Source organism: Drosophila miranda, chromosome XR, assembly GCF_003369915.1.
Source record: "Drosophila miranda strain MSH22 chromosome XR, D.miranda_PacBio2.1, whole genome shotgun sequence".
NCBI lineage: Eukaryota > Metazoa > Arthropoda > Insecta > Diptera > Drosophilidae > Drosophila > Drosophila miranda.
This window is the reverse complement of record NC_046674.1, coordinates 17524074-17540382: the sequence shown is the minus strand read 5'-3', so window position 1 is coordinate 17540382 and position 16309 is coordinate 17524074. Positions and strand designations below refer to the sequence as shown.

The 16309-nt window shown below is 43.5% G+C and overlaps 3 protein-coding genes across 3 annotated transcripts; 1 reads left to right on the top strand and 2 right to left on the bottom strand.

Moving 5' to 3' along the window:
• Positions 1-566: 566 nt before the first annotated feature.
• On the bottom strand, positions 567-3809 carry LOC108151479 (ubiquitin-conjugating enzyme E2 variant 2). The gene is made up of 4 exons (XM_017280113.2): positions 3704-3809; positions 2485-2627; positions 1513-1638; positions 567-1427 (listed from the first exon to the last, which is right to left on the bottom strand). Exons 1-4 carry the CDS (start codon positions 3789-3791, stop codon positions 1287-1289), a joined length of 498 nt encoding a protein of 165 aa, XP_017135602.1. The 5' UTR covers positions 3792-3809; the 3' UTR covers positions 567-1286.
• A 575-nt stretch (positions 3810-4384) lies between these two features.
• On the top strand, positions 4385-5325 carry LOC108151478 (probable Golgi SNAP receptor complex member 2). Its single transcript, XM_017280111.2, has 2 exons — positions 4385-4676; positions 4736-5325. The coding sequence occupies exons 1-2, from the start codon at positions 4540-4542 to the stop codon at positions 5247-5249; spliced, it is 651 nt and encodes a 216-aa protein (XP_017135600.1). The 5' UTR covers positions 4385-4539; the 3' UTR covers positions 5250-5325.
• LOC108151480 (probable prefoldin subunit 4) lies at positions 5281-6004 on the bottom strand. Its single transcript, XM_017280114.2, has 2 exons — positions 5852-6004; positions 5281-5742 (listed from the first exon to the last, which is right to left on the bottom strand). Exons 1-2 carry the CDS (start codon positions 5894-5896, stop codon positions 5371-5373), a joined length of 417 nt encoding a protein of 138 aa, XP_017135603.1. The 5' UTR covers positions 5897-6004; the 3' UTR covers positions 5281-5370.
• Between the last annotated feature and the right edge of the window lie 10305 nt (positions 6005-16309).

Here is a 16309-nt window from a genome sequence, read left to right as displayed (position 1 = left end):
AAAAAATCTCAACGGATCTGTACCAATATTCAGGGGTTTTGGAGCATTCTTTTATTGGATTAATTGTTTTGTTTTGAAGCTTAAATTAAAGTATTATATTAATCATCGTTCCGCTCGATTTTCTCATCAGTTTATAGTGTGTGTGTGTGTCTGTTTGTGGTTGTTGTGTCTTTCGATATACTCGTATATATATATAAATATATATATATATATATATACATATATAAAAGATATTAAAATTGTGTTTTCTCTCGACCCCCACCCACTCGAGTGGGTGGCAGACGATACTACTACTTTCAAATTCAAAACTCAAATCAACTCAAAATGATTGATTTTCGAGATCCTTTTTCGGATTGCTCTACAGAAAGTTCTCGTCGATTGGTTGTTGTTTCTTGTTTTATTTAAATTAATATATATATTTTGTTTTATGTATATAATTAATAAATTTTTAGTTTAGGCAAAAAAACAATAATTACGCATCTCCTCTCAAAGAATCCGGGCTGCTGCTCATCCATCTCTCGTTTTAGAAATGCATGCGCCTGCCTGCCTGTTTCTCTTCTCTTCTCTTTTCTTTTCATTTCTCTGCTTTTCGATTAGTTTACGTTTACTTTTACGCTTACTTTTTTACGGATTTACTTTCCTCTCCTTTTGTATTTATTTTGTTGAAAAACTCTGTGTATGCGCGTGAGTGAAGTAATTAAATAATAAACTGAACTTCGGTTCGTTTTTCGTAGGCTTTTTGTTGTTGTTGTGTGTTCTACTTCTTGCTGGTTTTGTGGTTCTGTTGTGGTTTTTGTTTCTTAGCTAAGAAGGGAGGATCGTTGTTGTTGTTGTTGTTGTTGTTGCTGTGGGGTCTCGCTGGCCGGCTGGCTGGGTGGATGGCTTGGGGAGTAGAAGTAAAGTAACCAAACACATGATGACAGTAGTTTATGACGGAAGGGACGACGACCACGACCATTATAGTGACGTGTTTGTTTGCTTTGCTGATCTTGTTACTTATAGTATAACTTGCATTTGGTTTTTGGTTGCCGTTGCTGCAAGCATCAACGGGCCACATAACCACTCGCTTCTCATTCATCATCTTCTCAATCATCTCCGCGGCTGCCGCAGATCAGAGGCGCATGCCACACACAGCTTGCTTCTGTATAGATTCATGGCTGTATAGATTCCGGCTGATATTGTTTGCTGGTGTTGCTCTGCTGTGAGTGTGTCTGTGGGGGCTCTGGCTCTGGTTGTTTCTGCATCTGCCGGGGTTGCTGTTGGTGTTGTTTGCTGGATGTTGTCGACTAAAAACAGCTTCCTTCTGGCGGCTGTGCCAGCTTCAGGTTCTCTTTCATGGTCATAATTCTACGGATTTCCTGCAGCATCGTTTTTATAGTGTAATCACGACTCCACCGGGCCAACATGGGCACTGATCTATGATCAACCTGTGGGAATTCCATTCAGTTATTATTCAGTATAGTATAATTGATTATAATTGCAATTGCAATTGTGTTTTGTGTTTTCACTTACCACGCCATTGTTCTGGTTAATGCAATTAATATTAACTTTAGTTAAAAATCTTAGCGTGGGCGGCTCATCCGGATAGCGTTCGTTGCACTCAATCTTTAGTGAATACATTCGATTCTCAAATGGTGTCTGCAAGCAAAAGATTATCCAATTCCCAAGTTAGCAAGTGAGCTCTGCTCTCCACTATAAACAAATCCATTCAACTCTTAAAACGGTTTGTAATTACGGTCATGGCAAGTGTCGATGAGTCAGCCATCAGCCCAGCCCCCGTCCCCTTAGCCTTGTTGCAGCCAGACTCTGCTCTGCTCTGCTTTGGAGAGGTCTCCCGATGAATCATGCAATGGCGCGCGCAACATTCCACGACTGTGCAAATATTTATTGCATATTTATGAGTTGAAACTAAGCAGAAGGATCGTGTTTGTATAGCCTTGAGTTGCAAAGTGTAGGAGATCCCAAACAGCGATTGCAATTTCATATATGTAATGCTCTAAACGACTCTAACGACTTTTAGATAGTTGTATGTAAGATCTCTTGAACTATTCATATCTGAGAGTGAATTATTTATCATTTGGAAGGAGAATATTTCTGGCAATCTATACAATCTATATCCTTGGCATACTTTATCTTTACTGAGTCCATAACAGATAATAGATCACAGTGTCTTCTTCCAGTGACTTTTACAACATATCTCGCTCTCTTTCTTATTGATATAGAGCTACTCCTACCAGCTACATAGCTAACATGTACAGATTCTCTACTCATTGACGACATTAATCAGTCGGAAAATATGAAATTTGCTAACTTTCATTACACTCTCGCAATTTACGCAATCAAAACGATAAAATTTCAATAATCCAACCGAAAGAACTGATAAGAAGCGTCCGTGCATGGGTCTTATCAAGTGACGTATCCAACATGAAAATGGTTCAAATCGGAACCAATCTTTCGGTCGTTTGCAGGAGGAAGGACACTTACTCTAGGCGGACCAATGATCATGCCGATCCAGTAGGTGAGCGTCATATCATCGTCGTTCTCCAGACCCCACGAGATGGTGCCATCGCCTACACCCTTCTGGCCCTGATCCAGCTCCTCCAGTAAGCGGAAATTTCGTGGCACCACTGCAAGAAAGAACAAGAGCTCGAATCAAATCGATGACATAATAAATTTCCATTGAAAACTTTTTGCAAATAACTCAAAATGATGGCTCACACACAACACCGCCGTCCGTCGTCAATCGACGACGTTCCAGCAGCGTGTTTTCTGCTTCCCTTCCTATGCCTATGCCCTGCGCTCACCACGCCACCTACGGTCGGGGTCATATGGGGACGTGCTGCTGCTGCTACTACTACTGCTGCTGCCGCTGCTGCTGCTGCTGCTGCCGCTGCTACCGCTACCGCTGCTGTTGTTGTTTGCTCTTTGCGTTGTTTTTCTTTTCGCCCGTGTGACTCTTTGCACGCATTTTCGTATGTTTGAAGGGTGCAGAGCAAAGAAAAAAATTATAAAGAGACTAAACACGAAATAAAATCATATCCCAATAGAGGAAGGGTGTGGTGGGAGAACCTAGTCAGGTCCGGCTACCACCCCATCCCACCCCACCCCAATTGCAGACATAATTTTTGCATTTGCAAAAACAATTTCAAGCAAATGAAATTTGCAGCTAATTTAATTAAAAAAGAAGCAGATTGGCCAGCAGCAGAAGCAGCAGCAGCAGCGACAGAGTGAAAAACGCACGGAACGCCAGAGTGCGGTGCGGAAGAGGAAGAAAAAAACAAGTAAAAAGGAACACAGCAAAGGGCAAGCGGCGACGACGGGCAAGAGGGGGTGTCGTCGACCGAAACTGTCAAGTCACGAAGCGAAATTACTGCAATTCTTGCATTTGAACTGGAGTTTTGAGCACCAGACAGAGCGGCGTGGCTGGCCCTGATCAATCCAATAAGAAATTATAATCACACCGCACTCGCGGCCTGTCTTTTATCGGCTTTCGCAGTGCCTGTTTTTGCCTCTGCTTTCTTTTCAATTTTCACACGGCCCTGGCCGCAGAGACGGCGACAGGGTGGCGTTTTTTCGCTTCTTTCGCCAGAAAAACCGATTTTAACGCGTCAGAAATGTGGCTCACATATTGCCAGTATATTTTCGCACCTGCTTGATGGGTTTATTCCTTTGCAAATAGTTATTTTAACAATTATTTTCTTACCAACGCCGGTACTTGATGTATTCGCCATTGTGGATGTTAACAGTGTGACGGCAAGAAAATAAGTGTGACCGTATAAAAACATTAACATGCAATGAAATACTGAAATCTAAAATCCATAAATGGCTTTTCTCAGCTGATTTAAGCTCGATACTCAGATTCAAAAATGCCTAAAAAGGACGACTGGTAACTTTCCTTTTACTCGATGTCAGTAATCCGCGCGTGCTCACGTTTCATTCATCAGGATTGGATGAACTTAACCCACTTAGCCGCCTTCTATTTAAGCCGGTGTAAAACTTGAGTTAAAGCGAGGAAAATAATGCTTCATGCTAGTTCATCTTAAAAATCCATCCTTTCCCTTTACTAAAAAAAAAACGAGCACGATATCTTTCAACTAAACTGCACTAAAATTCTTTCAGCTTCATTATTTTTGTGTAGTGTATTTTTATACCTACTGGTCCACAACGGGCTAAACGTTGGCAAAAATATACCAAACACATGAAAAAAACTTACTAAAACTAAAACAGTACGCTAATTGTATATAAAAGGCCCCAAAAGAAAAGCAATTTTCTAACAAAATTATGGTTCGATTTGTGCTTGAACAATTCGAAGCAATAATTCAAATAGATCGTGTACAATAAATAAATATGTCCCCTGGCAAAGGCAACGCGTTAAATACCAAAACAAACATGCGCAAATACCAGAACGCGTGACAGCTGCTCTGCCGCAAACTGCAACGCGTCAGCTTTTTAAATGAACGAGTACTTTTCCATATAAATTATTAATATATTGGCAACCAGGTGGCACTCTATTAATGCAGGAGCACTATAACATTCGCCATGGAATCCCTGTACCATCAAACGAATAACACCGTCAAGGAAATCGAGCATGCCTTTCAGCGGGTCGGCCAAATTAGTACCCAGGAGGCGCTTGACGTGGAAAACTCAATTCAATTGAAAATAACGCAAGCCAATTCGTGAGTCATTTGAGTCCTATTGCATAGACCTCCCGCTATAATTTCGCCACATCCACCAGCAATTGCGACCGGCTGGATGTGCTGCTCTTCAAGATGCCGCCATCGCAGCGTCAGAGCTCGAAGCTACGCGTGGATCAGCTCAAGTACGACCTCAGACACCTGCAGACATCGCTGCAGCATGCCAAGGACCGCCGGCAACGCCGGGAGCAGGAGATCTCGGAGCGTGAGCAGCTGCTGAACCATCGGTTCAGTGCCAACAGCACGCAACCGGAGGAGACGTGCCTGCAGCTGGACTATGATCTGCAGCACCATACGCAGCTGGGTAGTGCTCACAGAGGAGTGGACGACATGATCTCGTCGGGCAGTGGCATACTCGAGAGTCTCATATCGCAGCGCATGACACTTGGCGGAGCGCACAAGCGCATCCAGGCCATTGGGAGCACTCTGGGTCTGTCCAATCATACAATGAAGCTGATAGAGCGCCGGCTGGTGGAGGATCGGAAGATATTTCTGGGGGGAATGCTGGTCACGTTACTGATTATCGGACTGATTATATACTTCTTAGTGCTGTAGTGAAAGGGAAAGGGAAGAAAGAGCATTCGTATTCGTTGAGTTTAAATTAAATGTACTCTATTTTGTAAATGGTAAATGCCAGAGAATTGTTTTCAACTGAAGACTGGGTGTGGGGCTGCGCCTAGTCTTCGTTCTCCAGCGAGATGTTACTACCGAAGCGATGGTAGAGATGCGCCTTCAGCTCGTCCATTTCCACTTTGATTGCCTTGGCCTTAGCCTCAATGCTGGCAATCTCTTTAATGACCATATCCTTGGTCTCTGCCAGCAGCTCCTGTGTCTTGCCCAACTTGTGGGACAGAAATACCTCTCCCACCAGGAAGGGAATGTCTTCGTCCTCGTCGAACAGCTCAATCTCGTCTAATGCCTCTTCCACGCACTTCAGCTCGTTCTTCTTCACGTCCAGCTCTACCTTGATTTCATCCATGCGAGCATTGTACTTGGCAAAGCGATTGATGCCTTGCTGATCCTTTAAGGAAATGTGTACATCATCGTGCTGTGGGTTGCGAACGATGGAAAAGATGTGTAGGAGTCACCGCAAAGTGAGGTTACTTGTCGCCGCCAGCTGTTTGGGCAGCTCCAGCGGATGATTCAGTGGCACTTACGTTCTGGAACACCTTGTTCGCAGTGCTTGCTTCTTTAGCGGCCATTTTATATTGCTTTAGTGTAGATTTTACAAATATTTTAAAGAATTTTACAAACAGTTGCTGCTTGGCTAGATTTTACTTTTTGTAGTTTGGGTGTTGGCTAACGTGGAAACTGGAGGCCGTTAGCGAGCACTCTTAAAAATGGTTCCATTTATGGCCGCTTTTAAGTGGCGCCTGTAGGTGGAGCCACGCGTCAAAGTCAAAGAGGATGTAGTTAGCGTGTACTAAATTTATACAGGTTTTACATACAAAAATAAATTAAAGAATACAATTTAAAAAAAAACAAAAAAAATTATACGAAAATATCGAAATTATTAAACATGCCTGTTATTATCCCTCTGATATGGCGTTCATTATGTCCATTTCCTGTGAAGCTAATATTCCATTTATTTCCGAAATTGATTTGGGCCCGAATCAATCCCAACACAAAACTGATTAGCCATGTTATGGCTTCCTTGGCTGGCCAATCATTCGATTTGATTCGACCACTAATTGTCTGCACATGTTGCAAATTACGCAAAAACTAATAAATAATTATGGTTAATCGCAATAATTAAATGGAATTTCTTCTCTCACTTGAATGCAATTAAATTTCCGTTGGCAGCTTAGGAGAATCGCGTTAACACCTCCCGCCACCACTCCATACCATACCACCCCCAACCCGATGGGTGGGAAAATGGGATATCTCGGATGAGGAGAACGGAGAACGGAAAATGCATTTGCCACTTTCATTTCCCTTTTGGAATATTATCAGAATATGCAAATGCAATTAGACATTAAATGCGAGGCGGGACAGAAGAGAGAGTGTTAATATCCTGGAGACGACTTTGGTTTAGTTTGCTGCGGATTTGCTTTTCCGCTCCTCCGCCCTTTCAGCCCCGTCCGCTTTTCCTCGAAAAGCGAAAATCCCTCTGGGCATTGTCATTTTACAAATTGGAATCATTTTGGTTTAAGGCAAAGGCAAATATTTCCATTTCTGCGAACAGATGGTATGGAAAGTCACTTCTGGCCTACAATTCTGTTTTGCCCGTTTGTATGTAAATTAAGGCCTAATTTATTGAATTTGCATCGGGATCCAATGCAATTTCAGTCGAGATTTAAAAGAGAGAGGGAGAGAGAAAGAAGAACCTTCTGCTGCAACAAGTTGCACGTTGATTTCCATCTTTGCATCTCTGTATCTGCTAAATTTCATCAGTTTATCAGTTTTGCATTACAATCAGATTATCACACAAACACAGACACACAAAAAAGGTGGCGGCTGTGGGGCTATTTTCATGTTTCCATGGAAATTTCGTTGAATGAAAAATGGCTGTATTTAAATTAAAATCGTTTCTGTTGATTTGGGGCAAAATTTATTTGCGAAATTTGTGTGTTAAATAATCATAAAATGGCTGTAGAACTAATAAATTATTAGTATTCAATTTTTGGGTTTTAGCGAATTAAAGGCTCAATTTTGTGGATTTAATTGTGGAATAAATGCACAAGGGATTTTTAGGATAATGAATTTTAATCTTTGGTATTTAGTACGGAAAAATAGGTTCTAAAATATCCACAATTTTGGGTAGAAATCTTAAAGATCTTTAAACTGGAAATCCTCTACACTTCTCCTAACAAACTATCTCAATTATTTTTTGGTTCTTCTCTTTCCCATTACCAATCGCTTCCCATTGCGCATTGACCTAGTTTCGGGTCATCAAATGATGCCACATTGAGTGTCACATATGGGGCACGCCCAGTGGAAAAAGGATCTCAGTTCATACTCTTCCTCATGATGGTGGGGTCTACTCCTCAAGTGCGTTGATGAGGCCCACACGAGGGAAATCAAAAGACATGGCGTCAATCAGTTTGCCACTAAACCAGGCAGCCATTGAGGCAGCAACAGAGGGAGGCAGGCAACCCATACCAACAGAAGCTTCAGCTGTTGGTTGGTTGGTTGTAGGTTTCCTGCTCCCTGCTCCCTGCTTCCTGCTCCCTGCTACTGCTGCGGGCAGACATTCCTCTCTTATATTTTCTCACTACATACATATATCTTTGCTCTTCTTCGCTTAGTTCTCGCTATATCACTTTTTTGCCAAACATTCTCTCTGTTGCAACCCACAGCAAGCTGCAGCAAGGGGCCGGGCCGGGCTGGGCCGTGCCGTTGTTGCCAGAGGTATTTAAACTTTGCTTAGTTCGGGGGTGTATTGATATATTTCGTATCCGTACGGTTGGTTTATTTACTCGTACATTTGCCCAACCAACTATTTCATTGTTTGCCCATTTTGCTGGATGGATGGTATGTGTTCTTTGATTTCGATTTCATTGCACACAGGTGCACACGATATTTGGCCAGGAAAAAAGCGGACAGTGAGACATTGAGACAGTGGCAGGCATCCGTATCGGTCCCGGAAAATGATGCTGTTTGATGATGGAAACTATTTGTATCTGTATCTGTATCTGTAGTTCATAGCAGTATATCTCGTAGTGTGGAATTTTGCCAACAATTTCTGATCCCAGCGACTATTTGCGGATGTCTAACCCTTGCTCTATCTACCTCCGGAGTGGTCTACATACAATTTTCTCTATGGAGTGGAGTGGAGTGGAGTGGAGTGGACACTGTCCTTAACAATTGTTAATATTTAATGGGAAGTCTTCGCTTATATATGCAAGGCTTTAAGTTTGTCCCCGCCGCCCCCTCTATACAGCCACTCTCTCAACAAATTGAGTTAACGTTTTGTGGTGTCTCATTTCGCATTCCGTTTTCGTTCCTCTTTATTTTGGATTCGATTGCAATTTGTGTTATTAAAAGCAGTAGGACATCGAGCCATGCCATGCCATGAAATGCCATGCCATTGGAGCTCTGAGCCTCCGCTTTAATGCGTTAATTTATCACTCCACTCAGTGGCGGCAGTCCTGTTGTCCTCCACATAAGAGAAAGTCACGTTCTCGAAGAGAGACTCGACGACTCAGACGATGCAGACGACGCGACCCGGCTTCTGTTGAGAGGCTCCGAAAGGATTTATGGGTACACTTAAGTCCTGTGCCTTGATGAGGCGCCATTTGAGTTTTGTTTTGGCCTCTCGACAGGTGCAATATATAATCTAGAAATGAATGATAATGGGTTATACCCATACGAGTGTACAGTCGTATGATTAACCCGATGAGTGATACGGCAACTGGATGTGGAGCCAGCAACGACATTTGTTAATGTTCTTTTAATGAGCGTGCGAGCGGAAAGTTTATGGATCAGAAATTGTGTTGCTTGTTAATGGTGTAGGAAGTGTCATTAAATTATGCCATTAACCAGGCGGCGGTATGAGGCCTCATTGTGCCACTGCACTCGGGTTGGCTGGCCAACAAAGTTGTCTTTATTGGTCGACTATCCATTGTGTGTGGGGGGAGGCTTTCAACATCAGTCGTAACAGATTCTTTGTTGGGCTAAGCGAATGTAATTGAGTGCAGCCTTTGGTTAATTGTAAACCGCTCGCAACAAAAGCTATTTGTCTGTCTCTAATCACTCGAAAGTCTGTTGAGAATTAACCAATGAATGTTTACGACATGCCACACAAAAGGGTATGCCAGAGCGAGCCCCCACAAAAGGGTATCCCATCCGAAAGGGAGTCTGCTCATAAATAAACCATAAAAAAACTCTTACTCTCCGCCACCACAATCGCCAGAAGGATGTTCAATTCATAAATAATAAGTGGAATCCAGGTGAACTCTGTTCTCTGCTCCTTTGATATGCAAATAAAAAGGAAAGAAATTCCTTAGCCAGAACTGGACCTCACAACTTCAGAGGAACTTCAGACACCACATGGCGTATGCGCAATCTATCTACAAATACTTTTCACCGCAATCGTTTATTCTTGTTCGCTTTCTTTTCCGTTTCTTGTTTTCTATATTTTGTGAAACATTTTTACAATTCAATTGAATTGTGGCAAACTGTCCAGAAACATGTTTCTTCCTTGGTCTAAGGGGGGTCCGCCTCGGGCAAAATTTGAATTGTCAAAATTGTAACGAGTTTTTCAGTGTTCCTCGCAACCCTTTCCGTTGGCCATTTTGAACCCGTTTCGCTGACACAAACTGCATTGAAATGTCATAAAAATTGAAACACGTTCCTCGTTCTGTTGCTCCTCGTTTCCTCATCCTGCCGCAGCGGATTCTGCTGCTCGTGCTGCTGCAGCATCTCCTGCTCTTGGCCTGACATTGAATGGCAGTTCTGCCCCCCCCCCCCCCTCCCTGTTACATTGTTGTTGTCGGTTTTGGCCTGCTGCTTTGCATACAAATAACGGTAATCTTTAGCTAGCCATGCCACTGGGCTCCACCCTACACCCAGTACCAGTACCAGCTCCAGTGCCAGTACCATATCCATGCCTATCCTTACTCCTATATCTCTCTTTCCCTGCCACTAGGCTCTGGGCTCTGGCTTTGGCTCTGGCTCTGACGAGGTCCCAACTTGGAGCTCCATTTCGCTGATGCTGCAGTTTTGCACTTTACACGTGGCCCGAATGCTTGCCTGCCTGCCTGCCTGCCTGCATGCCTGCCTGTCAGGGTCGCGGCCAACACGTGTGGGCCGGGGCTACTCCAAAAGGGATATTATGAAAATTTATTGTTTTACGTGCGAGTAATTTTGTGCAATTTTTGAAAGACTGCGCCAAAAGTCTAAATCAATGTGAGGGTCGCCTCTTCCCTGGTAGTCCCGCCTCTTTCTGTGCTGTATAAATTCGATAAATTAGTTGTAATACGAGCATGTTTGCCGCAATTATTTTCAATTAATTACTGGAATTAGTTTCGAGCATTCTCTCAGTCGCAATCCGTTTGACAGACACTGACACAGACACACAAATCATAAATGCAAGTGAGGAAACGGGTCAGATTGGGTCGGATCGGGTCGGGTCGGGTCGGTCACTCAACTGCAACCTTCAGCCTAGGGAAAGCTCATCGCCTGCATTTTATAGCACATCTACCATATATATACATAGCTTTTGGGGTGGGGCTATAGGCTATAGGCTGTGGGTGTGGCTGTGGCTGTGGCTGTGGCTGTGAGTGTGGGTGTGGATGTGGGCGTGACTCGTATACTAAACGACCGCCCCCAAATAACAAACAAAATCGATTTGCATTTAATTGCATCTGCGGCTGCACAAATTTCCAGAGTGGATCCCACACAGAACAAGGACGGGCCGGTGAGGATTCGGTGGCAGAGGAGGGGAGGGGATGGAGCAAATTCTGTAATCAGAATTATTGTTCAAATTGTCGTAATGTTTATCCAATTTGTTTTGTTGGCTTAGTTGTTGTTGGGCTCCCAGTGCATGTGTGCATGAGACTTGTCCCGGGATTCACTGGTGTGACCTGGTGCGGCGCTCTGTGTTAGTGTTGGTGTTGGTGTTTTTGTGTGTGGGTGTTTTATGGCCATAATCCGATTAGAGTGTGTTAACTGCTGTGCAGAACTTGGCCAACACCTTTTGTTAATTACGTAATTGTTTGAGGTAAATATTGTCAACAGATTTCACGTGTGTGTGTGTGTGTGTGTGCAAAACCACTTTAGTGGCAGGCATATCGATGATCCTTTTTTGAAACATTACTTTATCAAACATGATTCGATTTTAATGCGAGTGAGAGAGCGAGGGATCAGGAGGCGGCATAATGTAATTTTCATTTGATTTTGATTGATTTTTGGTTCATGGAATTGCATAAGAAATATCTGCATAGATTTTCTTCATACATATATGTATGTATGTATGTTTATCCACCACTTGCATGCTGATTGCCATTCCATGGTCTTAGCATATTTTGACTTACTCCTTCGTTGTCATCAAGCCAGATCATAATTTGCATTTTCCAGCTGCAATCAGATGCATTGAGAGTGCCTCAAAGGCAATCTACTCGAGGCACCGCACAGGCAGCTCTTGTCTGTGCCCCCAATGCCATGTAATGTCATCCCGGCAACGCTTACATATCCAATCTCCAGCTCCATCTCCATCTCCATCTCTATCTCTTTCTCTATCCCAATGACTATCTCTTTCCAGTCATCGTTCTCCCTCTCTCTCTCTCTGTCTATGGGGTGCCCTGCTTGTTATGCATTCGTTTGTCGGCACTTTTTTTCATGGCGATTGTTCTTCTTCCATGTTGCTGACAACGTCGTTAGCTATTCAAGTTTGTCAATTAAAAACATAATCCCCAATCAGAAGCCAATAATACCAGGCCGTTGCCAGAGACATGCCACGCTACCCAATCCACAGAATCCCCCATTCCCCATCCCTATCCCTATCTCTATCTCTATCCCTATTCCTGTTTCTGCCTCTAGTCCCGACTATGCCCCTGGTCCTCCCCTCCCCTGACTGGGCCTTAGATAATCTGGAATGGACTGTGGCACTGCCACTGCGGCACTGGGCACACCATCAAAAAGTTTGCCACGTTGGAGACACTGAAACGACATTGTCATGGCAAAAGTAAATATTATTTCCTCTTTTTTTTGCTTCTGCACTGCTCCCTCTCGCTTTCTCTTTGACTCTGTCTATGTCTCCCCTGCTATCGCTTCTGGTATTTCTTTTTTGTAACATTTCTGTGGGACGAAGTCTGTGCCTTTCTGGTGGGATCAGAAAATGTGAATATTGGGAGAGCCTGGTGGGATGGTGGGGCGCTGGCTGCCGGATAATTGCTACGATTTCCATGACTTTTCTGATGCAGTTCAGCCATTAAAATAGGAAGAGATGGAGAGTGAGAGAGAGGGGAAAGGAGAGCGGGGAGAAGTTAAAGTTTTGATTGAATTTGAAGTGGATTACAATAATTGGGAATTGTTTGTGATCTTTTGGCAATCAGTGAAGTGTCTAATGAAGGGAAATCCGTTAAGATGACAGAAAACACGAATCCACATGGAATCCATGCATAGCTTTATTCTAGCAAAAACTATATACCTAAAAATTCCGTTTTGTTTCAACCCCGTAAACCCCGACTCAATGGATTGGACATCTCCTTATTTTTCGATTTATATTTTCCTCTAGTTTTTCGAAACTCATTTTGGCTTGCCCTTATGCACATGATGTGATGTCGGGCTGTATCAAAGGCTTTGGCCCTGGCAAACACTTTTCAATTACGCTCTTTGATCCAAAAACAAACTCCATAAAAAGCAATAGGAACAACAACAACTGAAAAAACAGGGTAAAATCTGCACAGATTTGGTTTGGCTTTAGAATGTGCATTGCATTGCATTGAGTGCGCGTGTGTGTGTGAGTGTGTGTGTGTGTGTGTTTGGATTCTGTTTGCATTTAATTTGCGCGCTGTTCAAATATATTTGAAAATACAGAGATAAAAATCGTATAAATTCCAACCCCCCCCCCCCCCCACCACCCCCCCACCCCCTTACTGTCTATCTATATATAGAGGGAGTGGGAGTTGGGGGAGGGGGGGGGGGAAGCTGCAGCAGCTTAAGCTGCAAGTAGGGGAAATGCAACAATATGAATAAAATAATGAGGATATTCTAAATAATTTACATATCACTTTAGAGACATGTGGGAGACGTCCCACTCTTCGACTCTTCCACACTTCAGAGCGTGTTAATATTTGCCGGTTAAAGTTGCCACAAAATGTTGAACTTTCGCCCTGTGTCCCACCCACGGAGTCATTGTGGCAGGTACTGGGCAAACACAATCGCTTTACCGCACATTTGTTGGCCATTTCTCGAAGGGGATTTGCCCTCGCCCTCGCCCTTTGCCTTGGCCTTTGCTCCACTTGTCTGCGGTTGGCTTTTGACCAGCCAGGTTTATGAACCTCAGAGCCGGCCAGCCTCATTACTCAAGTCTTGTCCGACTTCCCTTTGCATGTGGCCCGTAATAATTTTCCCCCCATTATTAATTACACTCCATCTTGTTTTATTTGTTGCTGCTTTTTGATAATGTAACTAATTGCATTTATCTGCACTGGCTTATATCTGTGCGCTTTGGAGAATCTCGCGGTGAGAATACATTTGTCAGCTGGCAAAAAACTGTACTGCGGGTAAGAGAGCGAGACAGAGAGAGAGAGAGAAAACGAGAGAATTGCGAAACAACGCACAAAATAATCAGATTATGGGGTAAAGTGAAAAGTGAAAAGCTTTTAATGGAATTTGCGTAAATTAAATGCTATTAAAATTATTTTCATAGCTGCTACTGCCACACACACACACACCAAAACACACACAGGGAGAAGAGAGAGAGAGAGAGAGAGTACCAGATTTATGCAGAGAAAGAATGTGAGACAGAGGGAATGAGAGCATGAGATTCATCCCCAACTATCATCAAGTCTTAAGGCAGCGAGGGAGCTCGGATGGGGCAGGAGCAGGAGCAGGCTGGCAACATTCTACATTTATGCAATGGAAATAATAATAATTTCGCCTGGCATTTAAATTAAAATGCCAAAACAGCTAACATCAGCTGAAAGCACTCAAAAGAAAATAAAGAGAGACAGAGAGGAAGACAGAGAGAGAGAGAGAGAAAGAAAGAGTGAGGAAAAGGCTAACAGAAAGTTGGTGAAATGTTTGCTATCTGTAGAATGAATGGCATTAAATGTGGAATCAAGAGAATGCACATATAAAAATGGCAGAAGAAACGGAATTTCAACTTCAAATGAAAGGCCTTCACAAGAATTTCTGATACGAATCCATCAATAAATCCAAGAATACATAATTAACACCAAAGCTAATGCCATGAGAAGACAAGTCAAGTCTTGAGCTCTAACCCTTTAACCCCCCTACAGACACACGTCCGTCCGTATATGGCATATATTATTCAGCTCCATTCATTCATTCCGAATTTATGCACATTTCATTCTTAGTGTCAACTGCAGGGTCCTGCTGCAAAGGAGGACTTTGTAAACAATAATTTAATAGAGCTCAACAGAGAAATTCCAGGCGAAAGACTCGGCAAAAAACACACAACTGGGAATAAAATGAATGAAGATTTGTTGAGACCAATAAATTTGTCTGCATGTCTAATTTTCGCATGTTGCACACACACACACACACACATACTCATGCACACACAAAGCAATGTATCTGAAGGGGCATCACCATAAATTATTCTTATCTACTTCGTCATCGGGCGACTGCGGACGAAGCGGATCGGGTTTTACCTTGTGGTCAGCATGTGCGGTCAGCATGTGTAAATTTAACCGCAGACTTTTGTTCGAGTGCAACATATGAGACCGGACCCCTTGTGGGTATAGAGAGGCAGAGACAGAGAGAGAGAGCGAGTGCCACACTCGACCCCCAAAACGGTTAGAGAGAGGGGGGGGTGGGGCCAGGATCCTCTGCAATAATGGTCCAATGGTCCATATTGTCGAAAGTACAGACGCATTTATCTGAAATGGCGAGGCGACCAGAACGCAGTTGGGTCATAAATTTAATCAGCAAGGGGGAGGATGCTGCATGGACCAAGCAGCCAAGCAGCCAAGGAACCAAGGGGAAGCTGCCGAATGGATGACTGCAATTGCAGTTGAAGCTGCAGCATCGATAGATAGTTAGCCACACAGTTAGACAGACAGATAGACAGACAGACAGACAGATAGACAGACAGATAGATAGATAGATAGAAAGATAGACTCGCTGCAGACAAGACAATGGACTCGGGCGGGCGCCTTATGTTTTTGGTACCCATTAGAATATCCCCAGAGGAGGGTACACCACGACTGGAATGTAAAGTCTGGATAGTTCCACATACAAGCGGGTAATCTTTAGTCGTTATGGCAATCTATAGCCTTCCAACTTGTTGTACTGAACACCAACACCCATTCATGAAGCTCCACTAGGACAACGACTACTTACAACCTACAAATGTCAGAGTCAGAGTCCGAGTCCGAGTGAGACTCAGATTCAGATTCAGAGTCGGCAATCTGTGTGTGTGCTGCTGGCTGTGGTGTATAATCCTCATTCTGCATTGTCTTTCCAGAGGATGCCCCTGCCTTTCAATTCCACTCCAATTAAGATCTATACCATGGCCAAATGAATTGCTGTTGTCACAAGTAAAATTGTTCAATGCAAATAAGAGTCATTTGCAGAACCCCCAGAACGGACAATACCGAAATGATTTTTCATTATTAATATGTGTGTGGATGGGTTCGGTTCGGTTTGTCCCTCCCCGGCACCGCCCCCGCCCCCGCCCCCGCCCCTGCCAACAAGTTACCAGGGTTTTGGGATGCGTTAAAACTTTGACACTTGGCCCTGACCAACTCAAACGATTTGCTCGGTTAGCCGACATGACCAAACAACAACAACAACAACACTGACAAGAAAAACCCCTCTAAAACCTATACACAAATGCTCAGAGAGGGAGGGACTTTAAATGACTGCCAAAGCCTCAAATGGGTGTATAAATCCCCCAAAGAACATCAACACAAACAGATGGAGCCGCCGGCCAGCGTCCAGGACTCAGGGGCCGGAAAAGGGTTTGTCCTGTGTTGGTTTTT

Excerpts from the sequence above, each read along its gene's own strand:
- LOC108151479 (XM_017280113.2), bottom strand. The coding sequence starts at position 3,791 with ATGTTAATGTTTTTATACGGTCACACTTATTTTCTTGCCGTCACACTG. Across the intron at positions 2,628-3,703 it reads TACATCAAGTACCGGCGTTG|TGGTGCCACGAAATTTCCGC; the intron begins GTAAGAAAATAA and ends TCTTTCTTGCAG. Across the intron at positions 1,639-2,484 it reads TGATCATTGGTCCGCCTAGA|ACACCATTTGAGAATCGAAT; the intron begins GTAAGTGTCCTT and ends TTTTGCTTGCAG.
- LOC108151478 (XM_017280111.2), top strand. The coding sequence starts at position 4,540 with ATGGAATCCCTGTACCATCAAACGAATAACACCGTCAAGGAAATCGAG. Across the intron at positions 4,677-4,735 it reads AAAATAACGCAAGCCAATTC|CAATTGCGACCGGCTGGATG; the intron begins GTGAGTCATTTG and ends CACATCCACCAG.
- LOC108151480 (XM_017280114.2), bottom strand. The coding sequence starts at position 5,896 with ATGGCCGCTAAAGAAGCAAGCACTGCGAACAAGGTGTTCCAGAAC. Across the intron at positions 5,743-5,851 it reads CGAACAAGGTGTTCCAGAAC|CACGATGATGTACACATTTC; the intron begins GTAAGTGCCACT and ends CGCAACCCACAG.